This window comes from Trematomus bernacchii, unplaced genomic scaffold (genome assembly GCF_902827165.1).
Source record: "Trematomus bernacchii unplaced genomic scaffold, fTreBer1.1, whole genome shotgun sequence".
NCBI lineage: Eukaryota > Metazoa > Chordata > Actinopteri > Perciformes > Nototheniidae > Trematomus > Trematomus bernacchii.
In genome coordinates this window covers 11,307,198-11,322,612 of record NW_022987803.1, presented here as the reverse complement: position 1 = coordinate 11,322,612, position 15,415 = coordinate 11,307,198, and the positions used below count along the sequence as shown (strand labels likewise).

The following is a 15,415-nucleotide window of genomic DNA, read 5'->3' as shown; positions in this document are numbered from 1 at the left end:
GTCGGTGGTGATGTTGTTTCCCAAGGTATTTTCAGACGATAATATATTGCACTTTATCTTTACGGAGAGGAAAATTAATCTTTATGTGATAGTGTGTACAATTTAATTACTATTACAAATAAACGTCAAATATATTGTGGCGAATCATGCTTCCGTGGGAATTGTAGTTTGTTCCCCTTGAAGCCTATATGTTTGTCACGTAAAACACTCAAAGTCCCGCGATACCACGGTGCTCTGCTAAACCACTAACGTCGGCAGGTGCACGCCTACGCTGAATAAACCCATCGACTGTAATCCTCACTGTATACAGCGGAATCTTCTGCGGGGTTTTTCTGCTTCACTATAAGTGTGTTACAAATAAAGCAAAAATGGACAATTCTGGAAAGGAGAAGGAAGCGATTCAGCTAATGGCCGACGCTGACAAGAAATGCAAGACCTCTGGCTCTTTTTTGGGAGGGATGTTTGGAGGGTAAGACAGCACTGCACCAAAGAACAAAACAGCTAGCAAGCCTTAACTGTTGGTAGCAAAGTTGGCACGCAGCCGACCTTAATGTAGACATACATTTAGCTGGTGCTGGATATTAATATTAGCAATACATTGTAAAGGTTTAGTTAGATATTAAACCAGTGTGACGACACCTGACATTCAGTGAATCGGTTCCTTTATGTCAGTGAGCTAGGTTAGCTGTCAGTATCATTGTAAACAAGGCATCTCTGCTGAACCTAGCGTTAGCTTGAAAGCTACGCAGCAGGCTGTTTTGGCTAAGGCTAGGATATCTGCTTTTACCTTCACACAGTCTCTGTAGTGTACAAGGTACATGTCAATATTGTTAAATTGTCTTAGCAGTTGATTTCTTTATGATTACATGTAATTGTATACAGGAATTGATTTTGATATAAAGCTACACCACTTCTGTGGAAAAGCTTAACATACGCTCCTCGAAAGCCTTGAAAGCCTAACGTCGTAATACCTGAGGTAATGGCCGAAAATCTATAGCTTGTAACACAACAGTATTTATACGGTTCGATTTGAATAGTTACTTACTCAGTGCACTCAATGACACCAGAATAACCCCTTTGCATAGCAGCCATTTTTACACACTTTGCAGGGTAAACACAGGTGTAAGTAATAGCATTAGATTTGGCCATGTTCCATTTAGTTGTGCCGGTGCCCTGGGGTTGTTTATGCTGCTCACTGGCATGACTGTGATACACTAAATAGAACGGGACCCTCATTATTTTTTATCGATGACACCTGTGTTTATACTGTCATGACATATGCCTTGATCAGTGCTTTGAAAATGTCCTATTTATACCCAACACACATAGACCCAAGGTCTTATGATGATGCAAACCTTAAACACAAATTTAACAATTCAAGTACTTTCCCTTGTTATTAATTTGACCTTCAATCGTTCATTCAAAAAGTGATATATATGTGATTCTCGCTTCCCTATCTGCTGTCATTAAAGAGTAACAGACACTCCTGTCAGAAACCTATTATTCATCAGTGACCTTGGGGAGATGATTTATATGGTTTCATATAAATCTAATAATTGCATATATTTTACAATGTCATAGAGACAAGAAGGCTTTGTTTACATAGACCTCAAATTAACAAAGCCATCAGTTAATGTTCTCTTGTGACTCAGGGTTTTTGTTCAAAGCTTGGTCAAAGGTGACCCCCAGATGTTACTTGTCGGCAGTTCTCTTGCGTGATAACTTTTTGCAGGCTTTATGCTGTTAATTCTGTGGCTGACCAAGCAGTGACGTAATCCTCTGCCATGATTGAATGGCCAGCGTATTATTACAACTCCAGGGAGCTCCCAGGGGTCCACTTTCTGTCATGGTGGGAGGGAAATCTATAATGCTTGTGTGGAGGATTTATATAAGTCAGTACACCAGTCTTAGCATGGCAACACCCTGAGAAATGCACCATGTTCTACAGTTCATTACCCAATGGTGCCATTAAGAAAGTTTATTCGATATAACTTTAATATGAAAGTCAGACTGGGTATTTGTTTTAGCCAGAGTATGCCATGGAGACTGTATGCATTTGTGAACTATATTAAACTGTGTACATCTGTTTTCTTTTGTTTTTCTTTCTTGTCTAGAGGACCTCAGAAGGTGGAAGAAGCATGCGAGATGTACTGCAGAGCAGCAAACATGTTCAAGATGGCCAAGAACTGGAGCGGTGCGATGAGCTGTTTTTTTACTAAAGAAAAATCCACCATATCAATTAAAAAAAACTTCAGAAGCTGTAGGATTATGTGCTGATCTTTTGGCACTATAACTGCAAGCACAGCACTTGTAAAGGTGCCACAAGTGAAAAAAGAAAGAAAAGTGGAATTATGTGCATAAATTAAAGTGTGGGCTCAATGCAAAGTAGAAAGTATGTGTGTATGTGAAAGTCTCTGTCCTCTTTTCTTTTGTCTTCAGCTGCTGGAAATGCATTTTGCAAAGCCGCACGTCTCCACATGCAACTGCAGAACAAACACGACTGTGCCACCAGCTTCATTGATGCAGGAAATGCTTTCAAGAAGTCTGACCCCAATGGTGAGAACATGTGGTAACTCATTAGGTCCAAATCACAACTTACATTTTAGTGCCTGAAATTGTAGACATAAATATTTGCACTGTTAAAGTAATTAATGATTTACTTTAGTTTCAAGCTATGAGCCTATATTTTATAACGAGACCGATTTCACTTTTTTAGAATCTGCCTTTATTGATTTGCTGTTTGAATGAATTATAATATGCGAGTTATTACCCTTGTTATGGAGTTTCCAATTTGTTGAGTTATAGGGCTCTTTGTACTCTCTGGCCTCAATCAATCGTCTTCCAAATATAGATTAAGCCATACTGTAGGTCTTGGGAATAGTAGGTTGCTGATGCATTTGTTTTGTATAAAAAAGGTAGGGTCTTGCTTGTGGTTTTGTTTTGTATTACACCTCATATTCATTTTATCCTAGCACAGCATAACAGGTGCTGTGCACAATGTTAGATCTGAACAAAACTAACATGAAATTAAATTATTCCCTCCTCTTGCCTTTATGCTGCTAAAAGAGGCAATCAAGTGTTTAAATGCTGCCATCGAAATATACACAGACATGGTAAGGTCATAGGGTAAGATTCATATAGAAAGTGTCCATCTATGTTCTGATCCAGAAACTGGCTGTATCATTGTACTTGTTTTATAGCTGAGAAATGTTAAATGATGACGTCTACTCTTCTTGGATTCCCAGTATTACTGTAGATCTAACATCACATCATTTAGCTTGCTACCTGGACCAAATTGCCTACTTAGCATTCCCTTTAGCAAGGATTTATTTCAAAAGCTTAAACCTTGTAGTTATGAAGCTACTGCTTGACCTCGCCTCTCTGCACTGAGAATGTAATGCAACACATTGACTCTGGATAGATCCAGTTAGTAATGATTTCTCTTCTTCTCCTCCAGGGAAGATTCACCATCGCAGCCAAACACCACATCAATATCGCAGAGATCTACGAGTCTGAACTGGTGGATATTGAAAAGGTAAGAATCACACAATGAGATGTTATACAGTAGGGATTCTACCACCTTATTTGTTTGAGGAACACACAACAGTATTTGTGTAACATGTTTTTATTTTATTTAAAGGCTATTGCACATTATGAACAAGCAGCAGACTACTACAAAGGGGAAGAATCCAACAGGTAATGTAAAATACTGCATGTTATGTCTTTTTCCAGCTCTGCAATCTCTTAAACTGATCATTATCATAATAGTAGCACACTTAGTGTAGCACTCTTATTTTCAACAACATGATATTAGGATAAAACTCATTAGGATTAGAATGTTTAAAATAATAACAATTTCACTTTAGATTAGTTTAGTAAATTAGTTTAACAAACCTTCTACTGGATAGCTTATACTGTATGTCTATCTCTATATCTCTCTGTGAGCATTTTCACATTTTGAATCAATGCAGGGAAGGCACAAATGTCTCTTATTACCTTAATAAGCATATCATTATTATTTACACCTGTGTTCACTCTGCTATGGCATGATAAAATACAGCAGTAGCACTGAAAAAGGGCCTGTCTGCAGAATTACATTAGTTTGCTGCAATGATAAACAAGCAACATTGACCAGGTTATGTATGGATTTCAGATCAGAATACTGAATGCTACAAAAAATCACACTGAGCTTATAAAGGATTACCGTGCTTTCTAAACTTATCTGTTAATAATAAAGTTAACGATGGCTGTTTGACATTTACAGTGGATAATCAAAGTTATTGTTATCAGTTGCACCTGTGTCATCTTCTACTGTTAACCATCACAATTTTCCATTCTAATGTACCATGCTTTTGAACTGCAAACTAGTCACATAAATGGATCAATTGATTCATACTCCAGATGTATAGCTCTCATATTTCGTGTTGTATTAAATGTTATGTGTACCTTTTGCAATTTTCCATAGCTCTGCCAACAAGTGTCTGCTGAAGGTGGGGGCTTACTGCGCCCAGATAGAGCAGTACCAGAGGGCTATTGAGATCTACGAGCAGGTGAGCACTTCTTGTACTTGTCATACTTCCTCAGCCCAAACTGATTTGGTAATGTTGACATTTCTAAAACTGTTTTGGATGTATTTAGGTTGGAGCTAACACGATGGATAACACACTGCTGAAATACAGCGCCAAAGAGTATTTCTTCAAAGCTTCCCTCTGTCATTTCCTCGTCGATGAGCTCAACGCTAAGGTTAGTTTATACCGCTGCGGGTCAGTCTCAGGATTTTGGACTGTCAGTTGGTTTAACACACTGTGTCTCCACAGATTGCTATTGAAAAATACGAGGAGATGTTCCCAGCTTTCTCAGACTCTCGAGAATGCAAACTGCTGAAGGTAACTCAATACTAAAAACCCTGAGGATTCTGTTAGCTTACTTTTCCTTCTTAGTCTCTTCAGTTTCTATGAGTAACCTACATTTCTTTGTCTTAACAGAAACTTCTTGAGGCTCATGAGGAACAGAACAGTGAAGCTTTCACAGAGGCAGTAAGTCTTGTATAACCTAAAAAAGTTTTGAAACTTTTGGAGAGCAGAGGAAATCCCTTTGTTCAGCTGCTGTAGTTGTCCTGGGTCCCCTGTGTGTTCAAGAAAGTTGAAAGCTGGCAGGTATCCACTCAGTCTGTTGATATGGACGTCCTACAGACTGGTGGAGGGCGTCCATATATAACTGAAAACAAGTTTTAAAACTTAATTTTAGAAAGTGAAGAGTGTTCATCTATAATATATTACATAAAGCACAGTTTTACATGGCAGATGTTGGGAGACATTTGAATTGGAACCAGTAAAGCATTGCAAATTAACCCTTGTGTGAGTAAAAATCTGCCATAAAATATATAAACTGTATATAAATTAATGTACTTCTTTGAATTTCACTGATTATTTGTTATTATAGGACTTACAACATTTGGAGAAAAAAACTCACCCCTGACAAAATGCCTTAATACAGCCGAAAATGTCCTTAGTAAGGGTAAACTAAGTAAGCAGAATTTTCCATTGTAATCCTCATTTGGGAAATAATCGTATTCCTGTGTTCCTCTCCCCCCCCCCCCCCCCCCCCCTCATGCAGATAAAAGATTTTGACTCGATCTCACGTCTGGACCAGTGGCACACAACCCTCCTACTGCGCATCAAAAAGACCATCCAGGGCGATGAAGGGGATTTAAAATGAAGAAAGAATCTGGGGTGTAAAAATGCAGCACAGAGGGACAAATCCATCACGCATGCTTACACACACACACACACAACACACACACACTTTCACTCACCTCACTGTGTATAGAATCTGAAGACGACTTTGAATATTCCACTGTACACCGTCAGAGTACTATCTTTGCTTTCCTTACGAGCGTATCTGAATCTAGTCAGACTGTAAATCCTCCGCCCTCACCTCTGTCTAGAGGATTGCTGCATACCCTTTTTTTCTGCTGGAATCTGTCCTGGGGGGGGGGGTGAGTGGTACTTTGTATTGAAACTGATGTTAGTATTGACAAACGCACTGCATGTTTTGTACAATTATTGTTTCCTCGTCAGAAGCAGCTTGTTTTGTTTTTTTAAATGTAGTTTATGTTATATTTAAAACGATTATTTAAATGTTCAGTTTGTTATTCATAAGATTATCAATAATGTACTATTATATTTATCTTTTATTTGTTGGAGTAGGTCAATGTGTTGTTAGGAATTCCAGCCACATAGAAAGTGATTTTGTTTTCCAGTGTATTACCTACATGGAGCGACTCTTCTCGAGGAAGAGCGATGATATGCACCAAGGGTAGACTGTTAAACATTTTTATCTAATCTGATTCTTTCCCTAACACACATTCATACTGAAATTACTTCTGCTTCTTTTAATATTACTTTCCATTTCTTCATGTACTTTGAATGTTTGAATCTGTAAGCTGTGGTTTATAGTTTGCCTGTGGAAGAATGTATTTTTGAATGAATAGCACTGACGTGGAAACCTTTCCTCCTTATTTCCAGGGGCAGTAATCTTAGGGGTTGTGTGCGTCATTACTCATCTCATGCTGTGTTGTGATGTGAACTTATCCTCAAGGGTTTACTACTGCAGTGCCCCTTCCAAACGGCCATTCGCTAAAGCATGTCATTGTGTATAGATTAGCCTCGTGTTACATTCTCTAGTGTGAGCCAGACCAAAGTTTTTACTAAAGGGTCGAGTCGCCCTCCGTATCCAGCTTCTTCCACACAGAATGACAATGGACCTTGGATATGATCTGTATGCTAGTACGAATGGACAATAATAAAGATCTTATAATCCCAGCTGTGTTCTCCTGCCTTTGACCTTACTTTTTAACCGGCAATGTGATTCACTTCTAAGCTTTTATATTTGTTCAACATTCAACAATTCTATTTTTGTCGTAAGGCTTATAACATTTTATTAACACTTTGCCAGTTCAACGAATATCCCAGTAACTGCATTTTTCCAGCAGTACAAAAAACCTTATAACTGAACTATTCATCTTTATGTCAGGAGTGGGGGGAAAAAGTATAGTATTTAATTATTAATGTATTCATATTTTTTGTTCAATTTATGATAACCAAATACAATATTTATTGATGTTGTTCCAATTGATATATAGTGAAGTTATTTACCTTTATTGACAAATAGATTTCTTGTTGTCATTCTTTGCTGTTGATGTAACGTCAGAGTGTAACCTGACACTCAAACAAACCATATGATTGATGAAGCTTGTTTAGGGCTGTAAACAGAAAGATCTATCCACTTAATCGATCATCTCTTAGTGTACAATGTAGTCGAGTTCTGACCTTACTGCGCCATGTCCTTACATAACAGTGATTTGATTTCTGTATAATGGTTAGTGTGCATTTCCTTACAACAAAATACAATTAATTACATTTTCTTGCCATGCATTTGAATAGGAGTCACTTAAAATTAAACAGCCTGAAGGAAAATTACAAACTTCAGAGGTCTTTTTCTTTATTGGAAAAAAGTACAACTTTCATTATTGGGTGTAGCCGGATAAAGGATTTCATGCTGTTTGAAACACAGCTGTGGCAATGTGTACATGGTTCTAAAGAAAGAAAAGTGACATACACAATTCATTTACATTCACACCATAACAAATCCTCAGCAGTATGAGTTATGCCACGTTTGACTCTATAATTGATGAAATATGTACAATATTATTTTATGATTACACTAATATCTTAGTCATATTTAGATTTGATTCCTGAAACATGATTTTTCTTTTGAGTGCGACTAACACTGAAGACACCCCGGTCTGTTAATGAAACAAAGGACTTTGAGATGACAGTAATGATGAAACCCCACATGGTCAGAACACACAGCTAATTCCAAACGTGAAATACCATTAAAAGGGTGATTTTAAATTCATCACACCCAGATAAAATTCTATATATTAAAAAGCATTTCCTACACAGCATCTTGAGCTAAGGGATCGTCTAAGTCTGCTGTCCTCTGCGTTCCATCACCTTGGACAGCAGCTGTTAGTTCATTTGGGCAAACACCATTACCGATTACCACGGTCAGGAGATCAGGCTGCGAAATATCCGCCTGGGACGTGGCCTTCGTCTCTAAAACTGGAGCTAAAATGGTCTGTGAGACCGCGGCTTCCAGGACAGATGACGTAGAAATGGTTTGGATCTCTGACGTGAACGGGCCATCAGAAACAGGAGAAACAACAGTGGATGTAGACAGAGACATGGAGGCTTCAGAGTACATGGGCAGACTGTGAGCAATGGACACTGGTATGGAGAAAGGGATGCCTGATCCATCTATGGAAATGACGCTGGCCCCCGTGCTGTCAGTGGTTATGATAGGCTGGATCTGGGTCCCAGGGGGCATCTCTGTGTGGATGACGGTGATCCCGCCGAGGGCCCCGTGGCTGACCAGAGCGATGGCCCCATGGCCGGTCCACTCAGGTGGGAGGATCACAGGCTCAGAAGACATCTCAAAGGAGTCCGTGTGAGTGTTCTCAGAAGCAGCAGCAGCAACATTATTTTTTTTAGCGGTGCTCCTTTTCTCCTTTGCTCCTGCTTTTTCAGTCTTTCCCTTAGTAGGAGATTTTGGTTTCTTATCCTCCACATTTCCCTCCAGAACCACAAGGTAGGTTTTCCACGGAGCGGTGGAGTCATGAATCTGGAAGTTTGACAAGCTTATGTTATTTTCACATTGTTTACCGTGGAGGCATGCGTGGAAACTTTTACATTTCAAGGAAGCACAGGGTGAGTGATTCAAATACAAATGGTTAAGTATTTATTTACCAATATCCCCCCTTTTGATCAAGGGTAAATTAATTCTGCCACAGTACAAGTTAGATCAACACTGTTTCTGTAGGCCGACATGAAAGATTTACAAGGGCTCCCTAGACAAAAAGCAATGGGAATTTTTCATTGGAAAGGTGTGAAAAAAAATTGGATTTCGGAATATGGCAGAAAACAAAATCTTGGCAAAAGCACGTTTATGGTGGTTACTAATTTCCAGGTTTTAAGACTTATTCCTGCGCCACTATACAGTTCAAAATGACCCTATGGGATAATTGTTGCTACAGTAAGATAAAACGATGCTCACCATAGTGTGCCTACGGAGGGTGGACTTGTCTGTAAAGGTGCGCCGACAGAGACCACACATGTATGGCTTCTCTCCTGTGTGGATACGCTGGTGCCTCTGGAGGGCATTGAGCTGGGTGAAGTGCTTGTCACAGTCTTTACAGCTGTAGGGACGCTCACCTAGGAATAAACAGAGATGCCAGAGAATATATGAAGTTTGTAATCAGTAGACAACAGTCAAACTGGTTTCTGTATTATGCCTACGAATTAACAAGAAAAACCGAGGTCAGCGATTTATCCAATTACCTGTATGTATCTTCAGATGCTGGTGTAGGGAATTCCTCTGAGCGAAGCCTCGGCCACACTGCTCGCACTTGTATGGCTTGGACCCAGTGTGGATGTTTGAGTGGTGCCTCAGGTATTCTTTAGATGCGAAGCTCTTCCCGCAGGCCTCACACATGAAGGGCTTCTCTCCTAACAAGAGGAAAATAACAATCTATTCAGTTATGATCTGATACGTGAAGATAGCCTTGTCTTTATGGTTGCAGGCTCACTTTAGAAGACATGTTTAACAGAGGCAGGGTTAAAGATGATGGTCTCAATAGTTTCTTACCCGTGTGTGATCGCTTATGATAGGCCAACATGTGTTTCTGAGTGAACCTGGACTCACACTCATCACATGCAAATGGCTTTTCTCCTGTGTGAGTCCTACATGTAAGAAAACAAGAACATTTAGCTCTCATCAACTTTTAGTAGCAATATGCCGCCTTTTAGCATCTTTAGCGAGCTCCGTACCTGCGGTGCATCTTGAGTGCAGAGTTCTGGGTAAATCTGGCCCCGCAGTCGCTGCACTCAAAAGGCTTGGCCCCTGTGTGTGTCCTCTCATGCAACAACAGGGCAGTTTTGGAGCTGAGTGCCTTCCCACAGTCAGTGCAGACATGTCTCATATTGTTACGTTCATGTACCTGAAAAGCAGAGGGAATGAAAGACAAATATGATCAAATCAGGGGACGTTATATTGGACTCTCGTTCTTGTATGTAGTTACTATAAATCATCACCTGTCTTGTATGGCGGACAACATCTTTCTTCCTTTTGAAGGTCTTCCCGCAGGAGTCGCAGGTGAACAGCCTCTCGTTACTGTGGACGTGCTTTTCGTGGATCTTCAGATTGCTACGGTTAGCAAAGGTTTGCTGGCAGGTCTCACAGCGATAGATGACATCTGCTTTTACTCCATGATACGTACTGGAGAGCAATAACCGAAATATATCATCAAATGGCATCGATGATCATCTGACAGCTTTAAACTTTAGAGGACAATTTGCCTTATAAGATCAATTCATTACATTACGTAACATTTCATTTAGCAATGTAAAAGAAGTGCAATAAACCATGAAGATAAAAACTAACAGCAAGAAACCTGGAAGTGCATTAGCTTCAAATAAGCCTTACTATTGAAAGTGCTTTTGCATCATTCTCAATTGACCTAAATCTTTTAAGTACTACAACTCAAAAAAAATAAAAATGATTGTGAGGTTGTGATTGCACAGCGCTGTCTCCAATAGGGGAGCTGGTAAACAACATAATTGTATATAACTTCCTTCATGCAATATTATCTACCATTTTCGTAATTTGTGTAAGGACACATTTCAGTATTTTGTATCTTATTGCTTAGCTATATTCCATTTTTTGTACATTTACATTTTTTTGCAATATGACCAGGCTATTTAAGGCATACTAAAACAATCAAATAATGCTATAATACCAACAAGAAACAGACAGAAATGTGTAAATAAGCTTGTTAGCTTGCAAACAGCTGTGTGCTCTGGAATTAAAATGTCATACTGGAAGCCTGGCCAAATTCGATATAGAAGATTATTTTCAGAAGCTTTGGGGTATCTATGGAATAAATCAATTTACTATACCTAGCTAATTTTTCCTACCTGATGTGCTTTAAGTAGCTTCTCTCATAATGGAACGTCCGCTGGCACTTGTTACACTGGAACTGGGCCTTGGAAGTTCTTTTGGATGTCTCCTTGGATTGTCCTTCCTCATCCTCCTCCTCCTCATCATCATCCTCCTCTTCATCATCCTCCTCCTCCTCCTCTTCTCCCAGAGATAACAAGGACTCCTCACGATCACTACTCTGTACATATCCCTCACATTCCCAATCATCTACATCAGCAGCTGGCATTCCCAAAGATGATTTGTCCCCATCCTCTGCCTGAGCCTCAGCTTCAGTCCTGTCTTCATTCTCCACTGTGTCTTCATCTGTAACTTGGTTTTCATTGTTGATGCTAGCCACTTTTTTGGTATTTAAATGCCTCGGAAGGATTTTACGACCAGTCAGCCTCAGTTTTAGTTTTTTTATGTGTCTTTGATCACTCTTCACTGCATTCTTTGCCTTTAATCTTTTTGAAAGTACTACTTTGTCAGAGCTCTGAGGAGAGAGCCGCCGCTTGAGAAGTACTCGTTTAGGCTGCTTCTTTCCCTTGGTCCCTTTTTCATTCTTAGCGTCATGTAAATCACCTTTACCAACATCCTCAGATTCAGTTTTCTTTGTAGGTTTTTGTAGGATTCCAGCACTCATGGCCTCACCACATATCTGTGACAAATCTTCACAGTCCAAAAACTGTGCCGTTGCTTGAACATCACCAATCTTATCTCTGACAACTTCAACTTTACCAGTGTACACAAATTCCAAAAACTTTGAGAAATCATTGGAGTGCATATTGGAGAGTAATACTTTGTCTCTGGTAGCATCCTGAGAGAGGAGGATGTCCCTGAAGTAGCCGCTGGATGCTGCCAGCATCACCTGATGGGCCTGGAACTCCTGCACTTCTCCCTGGTAGTCTACCTGCACGGTGACGTCACTCAGCTGTCCCTGCAGCCTCAGCTGATGCAGAGAGGCCAGGATGTTCTCATGGTGGGACTTAGAGGTGAGCTGGACCACTTTGAGGACCATCTTTTTATTGTGCTTCTGAAAAAACAAACAGAAAAGGGGGAATGATGACTTATAATGCTAAACAGAATGTGTTTCAATTCATTTGTGTACACACACATGTACATACTTTCAGCGGTGGGACCATGTCCGTTTGCATTTTTTGTTTAACATATTTACTGAGGCTACCTTCAGAACAGTGAACATTGTGTTCAAGTTAGATAATTATAATTTGCTGTAAATACAATGTATTTATCAAATGCAAAAAGGAAGCTAATATTACGCAAATTGAAATAACGAACCTAGCTAACATATGGCGAATGTAAAGAAAGATACACCTTCAACCCTTAATATCTAAATTCTTACTGCCATTTAAAAAAACACACTAGCGAGAGTTGTTATATATTCTTTATTTTGTCACGATAATGTTCAGTGGGTTAGGTTCAGTTAATGCTAACAGTAGCATAGCTAGGTTAGCTAACGTTAAATGTCATCCCGAAACAAACTGAAACGGATTTGCAATAACACTAGTTCAACACAGAGAACTCTGAACACAGGGCTTGTGTGAACGTGTGGCAGCCAGCTAACCACACAACAACACGAAGCAAGTTTTCTTACCGTAAGGTCGGTAAAATGGCAGCCCTTCACAAATGCTCTCTACGGCGGAAGGTATTTCCTGTAGAAAATCGCTCCCGAAAACGGAACTTTTCCTTTTACTTACTGACATCCGGTGTCGATTTGGCTGACTCGGGATCAGTGATTCATTTATGGTCGTATTTAAAGTTTGAGTTCCCAGACACAACTGCTGTCCCTGGATCATTTGTTCAGGTTTGTTGACAAAAAGTCCATAATGTTATCGCCTGAAACGTAGCGCCTCTGACATTTGTTCAAACGTTTCATTTTGAGGCTCTACTGTTAAGCTAGTTCAGCTAACGTTAGATAATAATTCATAATGTATTTGCTTTGCCTTTACTATAATCCAACATTGTCCGTTCCACTATATTTTGAACAGGCGTTGAGCAATAATCTGTTGCACTTCATTTGCTGCTGTTGCTGCTGTAAATAGCATTTGATTTTAGGCAAAACCCTGCTTCACGTTTTTGTCCAAGCTAAATGTTAGCCCCTATCTTGTGAACACGTTGAACGGGGTACCAATATATAGCAACTGTAGCATTAATGTTATTTTAAACAGTGATTTACTAGAGTAATGACATTACCGTAACTGTGACACCAAAAAATGAGCAGTTTTTATTACTGCACTACTGCCTTGTTCCCACACTGGGGCGCCATTGCACAGATGAAAATGACTGGATAGACTAAAAACTAGAATTTAAAAACACTTTAGCCTGCATCTTTAACAGCAACATTTGCATTTTGTTCAACATTATCAGTTTCCACACTGACTATTCTCATTCTAGCCGATAGTGTCACCGGGCAGACCCTCTTGTTAAGTATTAAATTAGCTGTTAAAAATGTATTTGCCTATTGCCATTAAAGAGCTGTGATAGTCTGTTTTGGCTGTATGCAAATGGTTCCAAAAACAATACCACATTGGCCAACACATTGAAGGGTTTAAACCTATTATTTGATATCCAGACCACCATACATCATGTAGAGAATTGCACAAAGCATGCTGTCATTCCAAAGGTATATGGAAAGCTACTTGAGGATTCACTAGGGTGCTGTTCTGCAGCTGCCAAGGTTTTTTCCTTTCTTCCAGAGGAAATCCATATACCTTACATTTGTCTTAATGAATTCTGCAAGCTAGCAATCTGCTCAGTTCCGGTGACTCATGCTGCTCTCTGGACCGAAGCTGTGCAGACTTCAAGCTCTGACCTGGAACGCAGTGTTCGCCTGGCTTTTATTAGGCTACATCACTCTTCTGCCACTCACAACACACATTTTTAAGGTGACATTTCTCATATAACTGCTCCTTCCTGGTTTATCTTTATATAAAAAGTGCACAAAATCTGCAGATGTAATGATCTGTAACTGCTCATGGGAATCATAAGCATTTGCATAGATATTAATGGCGTAAATTATCACATGAAAAGAAGCTTAGAGTTTAATGAAATATTATTGAATTACCATGTGCAAGTTAATGAGACGAGTCCTACAAATGAATTTTCAGTTTATTGACTTTAGTATAACTTTTGACATGACTGAGACTAGAAGAAGGAAAATATTTTTCACTTGAGGCCCAGTATTGCAAACTCTTTCTTTTTTGTTCGACTTTTCTTGTCTGAAAGAAGGACTCCAGGCTTCATATTAAGATTATATAGCCGTTGAGGTTGTGACCAGCTGTGTCCCATTTTCATTTTTCTTTTGCCGCATACTGTTATTTGACATTTATAAAAAAAAGTTGAGCAAGGTCAGATTCTGAGTAATGTTTGTGGTAATATTAAACCCAAGTTGTGGTTTGTGATGTTGTCACAGGATGCTTTGTCAGAACAAAGATGTGGCACAGAACCAGACTTGAGGTTTCTACGTGTCATCACTGGTTGATATGTGTAATCAAGGAGATGAACATTTACTGCACTGAAATAACAAAAGGTCAAATAGTCATTTCAGAACATGCCATTTTAATCTACTTTCCGCAGTGATACTGGTTTGACTTTTCAAATGTCTGCGGGGCATTTTGTGATTTTCAAAAGTGCACAATTCAGCTGGGGAGAGAGAATGTGGATATCAAGAAAGCTACTGCCAAGGGTTCAGATGTTGCCAGTTCATGCCAGCCTTAATAGCCAGCTGTGTTGCCAGCCTGTCCAGTAACAAAATACAATTCCCACGGGTACATCACCACCTTGTCAGTGAAGAACACGAGGTGCAAACGCTCGCTGAAAGGTGACAGGCTCAGCAAACAAAACATTCTGACGTTGGGTCGTGTTTGCTTTGCTATGGGTAGACTCCTCCACACAACCGAACATATCTTAGCTGACGTTCCACAGCGCACAAACAACATGACAAGATGTGCACTGTGTGAGAGAAAAAGACAAACTCAAAGCCAAAGCTGATTTTAATTTGAGGCTACAGAGCACACACAAACTGAAAGGAAAACAGAGAAGTTTGGTGGCCATGGTCGTATCCGGGCTCGGTTTGTGTGTTGGAATCGTGCAAACACTTACATTTGGATGAGGGTAGGTGAGTGTCCTTGCAGGACCTCTGTACAGCTCCTTAACTGGGCTGACTCACAATCCATGTAGAACTGAACCAGTAATGGTAAACACTAGAACATAACTGTACATGGAAGTGAAGACAGTAGTGGTCCAAGAGTAACCGCAGCATTCTCTTTGTGCTTGCCCAAAGAACCACACAGCTGATGCCAGACCAATCACTAATTGGTCCAACTCATTTTTCTCTTCCCCTCCAGTCAGTGAACTT

At 39.7% G+C, this 15,415-nt stretch overlaps 2 protein-coding genes across 3 annotated transcripts; one reads left to right on the top strand and one right to left on the bottom strand.

The window, feature by feature from the left end:
* The first annotated feature begins 249 nt into the window (after window positions 1-249).
* napbb (N-ethylmaleimide-sensitive factor attachment protein, beta b) lies at window positions 250-6,825 on the top strand. 2 transcript variants are annotated; one of them, XM_034150738.1, is made up of 11 exons: window positions 250-469; window positions 2,115-2,194; window positions 2,440-2,556; window positions 3,067-3,113; window positions 3,458-3,535; window positions 3,641-3,696; window positions 4,466-4,550; window positions 4,639-4,743; window positions 4,818-4,886; window positions 4,986-5,036; window positions 5,617-6,825. In XM_034150738.1, exons 1-11 carry the CDS (start codon window positions 369-371, stop codon window positions 5,716-5,718), a joined length of 891 nt encoding a protein of 296 aa, XP_034006629.1. In that variant the 5' UTR covers window positions 250-368; the 3' UTR covers window positions 5,719-6,825. The 2 variants fall into 2 exon arrangements, with proteins under 2 accessions (XP_034006629.1, XP_034006630.1); XM_034150739.1 differs by lacking the exon at window positions 3,067-3,113 and having other exon boundaries at window positions 256-469.
* A 661-nt stretch (window positions 6,826-7,486) lies between these two features.
* Window positions 7,487-12,805, bottom strand: gzf1 (GDNF-inducible zinc finger protein 1). The gene is made up of 8 exons (XM_034150758.1): window positions 12,653-12,805; window positions 11,037-12,073; window positions 10,155-10,338; window positions 9,891-10,060; window positions 9,709-9,803; window positions 9,402-9,569; window positions 9,118-9,275; window positions 7,487-8,685 (listed from the first exon to the last, which is right to left on the bottom strand). The coding sequence occupies exons 2-8, from the start codon at window positions 12,056-12,058 to the stop codon at window positions 7,960-7,962; spliced, it is 2,523 nt and encodes an 840-aa protein (XP_034006649.1). The 5' UTR covers window positions 12,059-12,073; window positions 12,653-12,805; the 3' UTR covers window positions 7,487-7,959.
* Window positions 12,806-15,415: the final 2,610 nt, after the last annotated feature.

Coding starts and splice junctions, on each gene's coding strand:
- napbb (XM_034150738.1), top strand. CDS start 369: ATGGACAATTCTGGAAAGGAGAAGGAAGCGATTCAGCTAATGGCCGAC. Junction 3,114..3,457: donor TCGAAATATACACAGACATG/GTAAGGTCATAG, acceptor CTTCTCCTCCAG/GGAAGATTCACCATCGCAGC. Junction 3,536..3,640: donor AACTGGTGGATATTGAAAAG/GTAAGAATCACA, acceptor TTTTATTTAAAG/GCTATTGCACATTATGAACA.
- gzf1 (XM_034150758.1), bottom strand. CDS start 12,058: ATGGTCCTCAAAGTGGTCCAGCTCACCTCTAAGTCCCACCATGAGAAC. Junction 10,061..10,154: donor TTGTCCGCCATACAAGACAG/GTGATGATTTAT, acceptor TCTGCTTTTCAG/GTACATGAACGTAACAATAT. Junction 9,570..9,708: donor TCATAAGCGATCACACACGG/GTAAGAAACTAT, acceptor TCCTCTTGTTAG/GAGAGAAGCCCTTCATGTGT.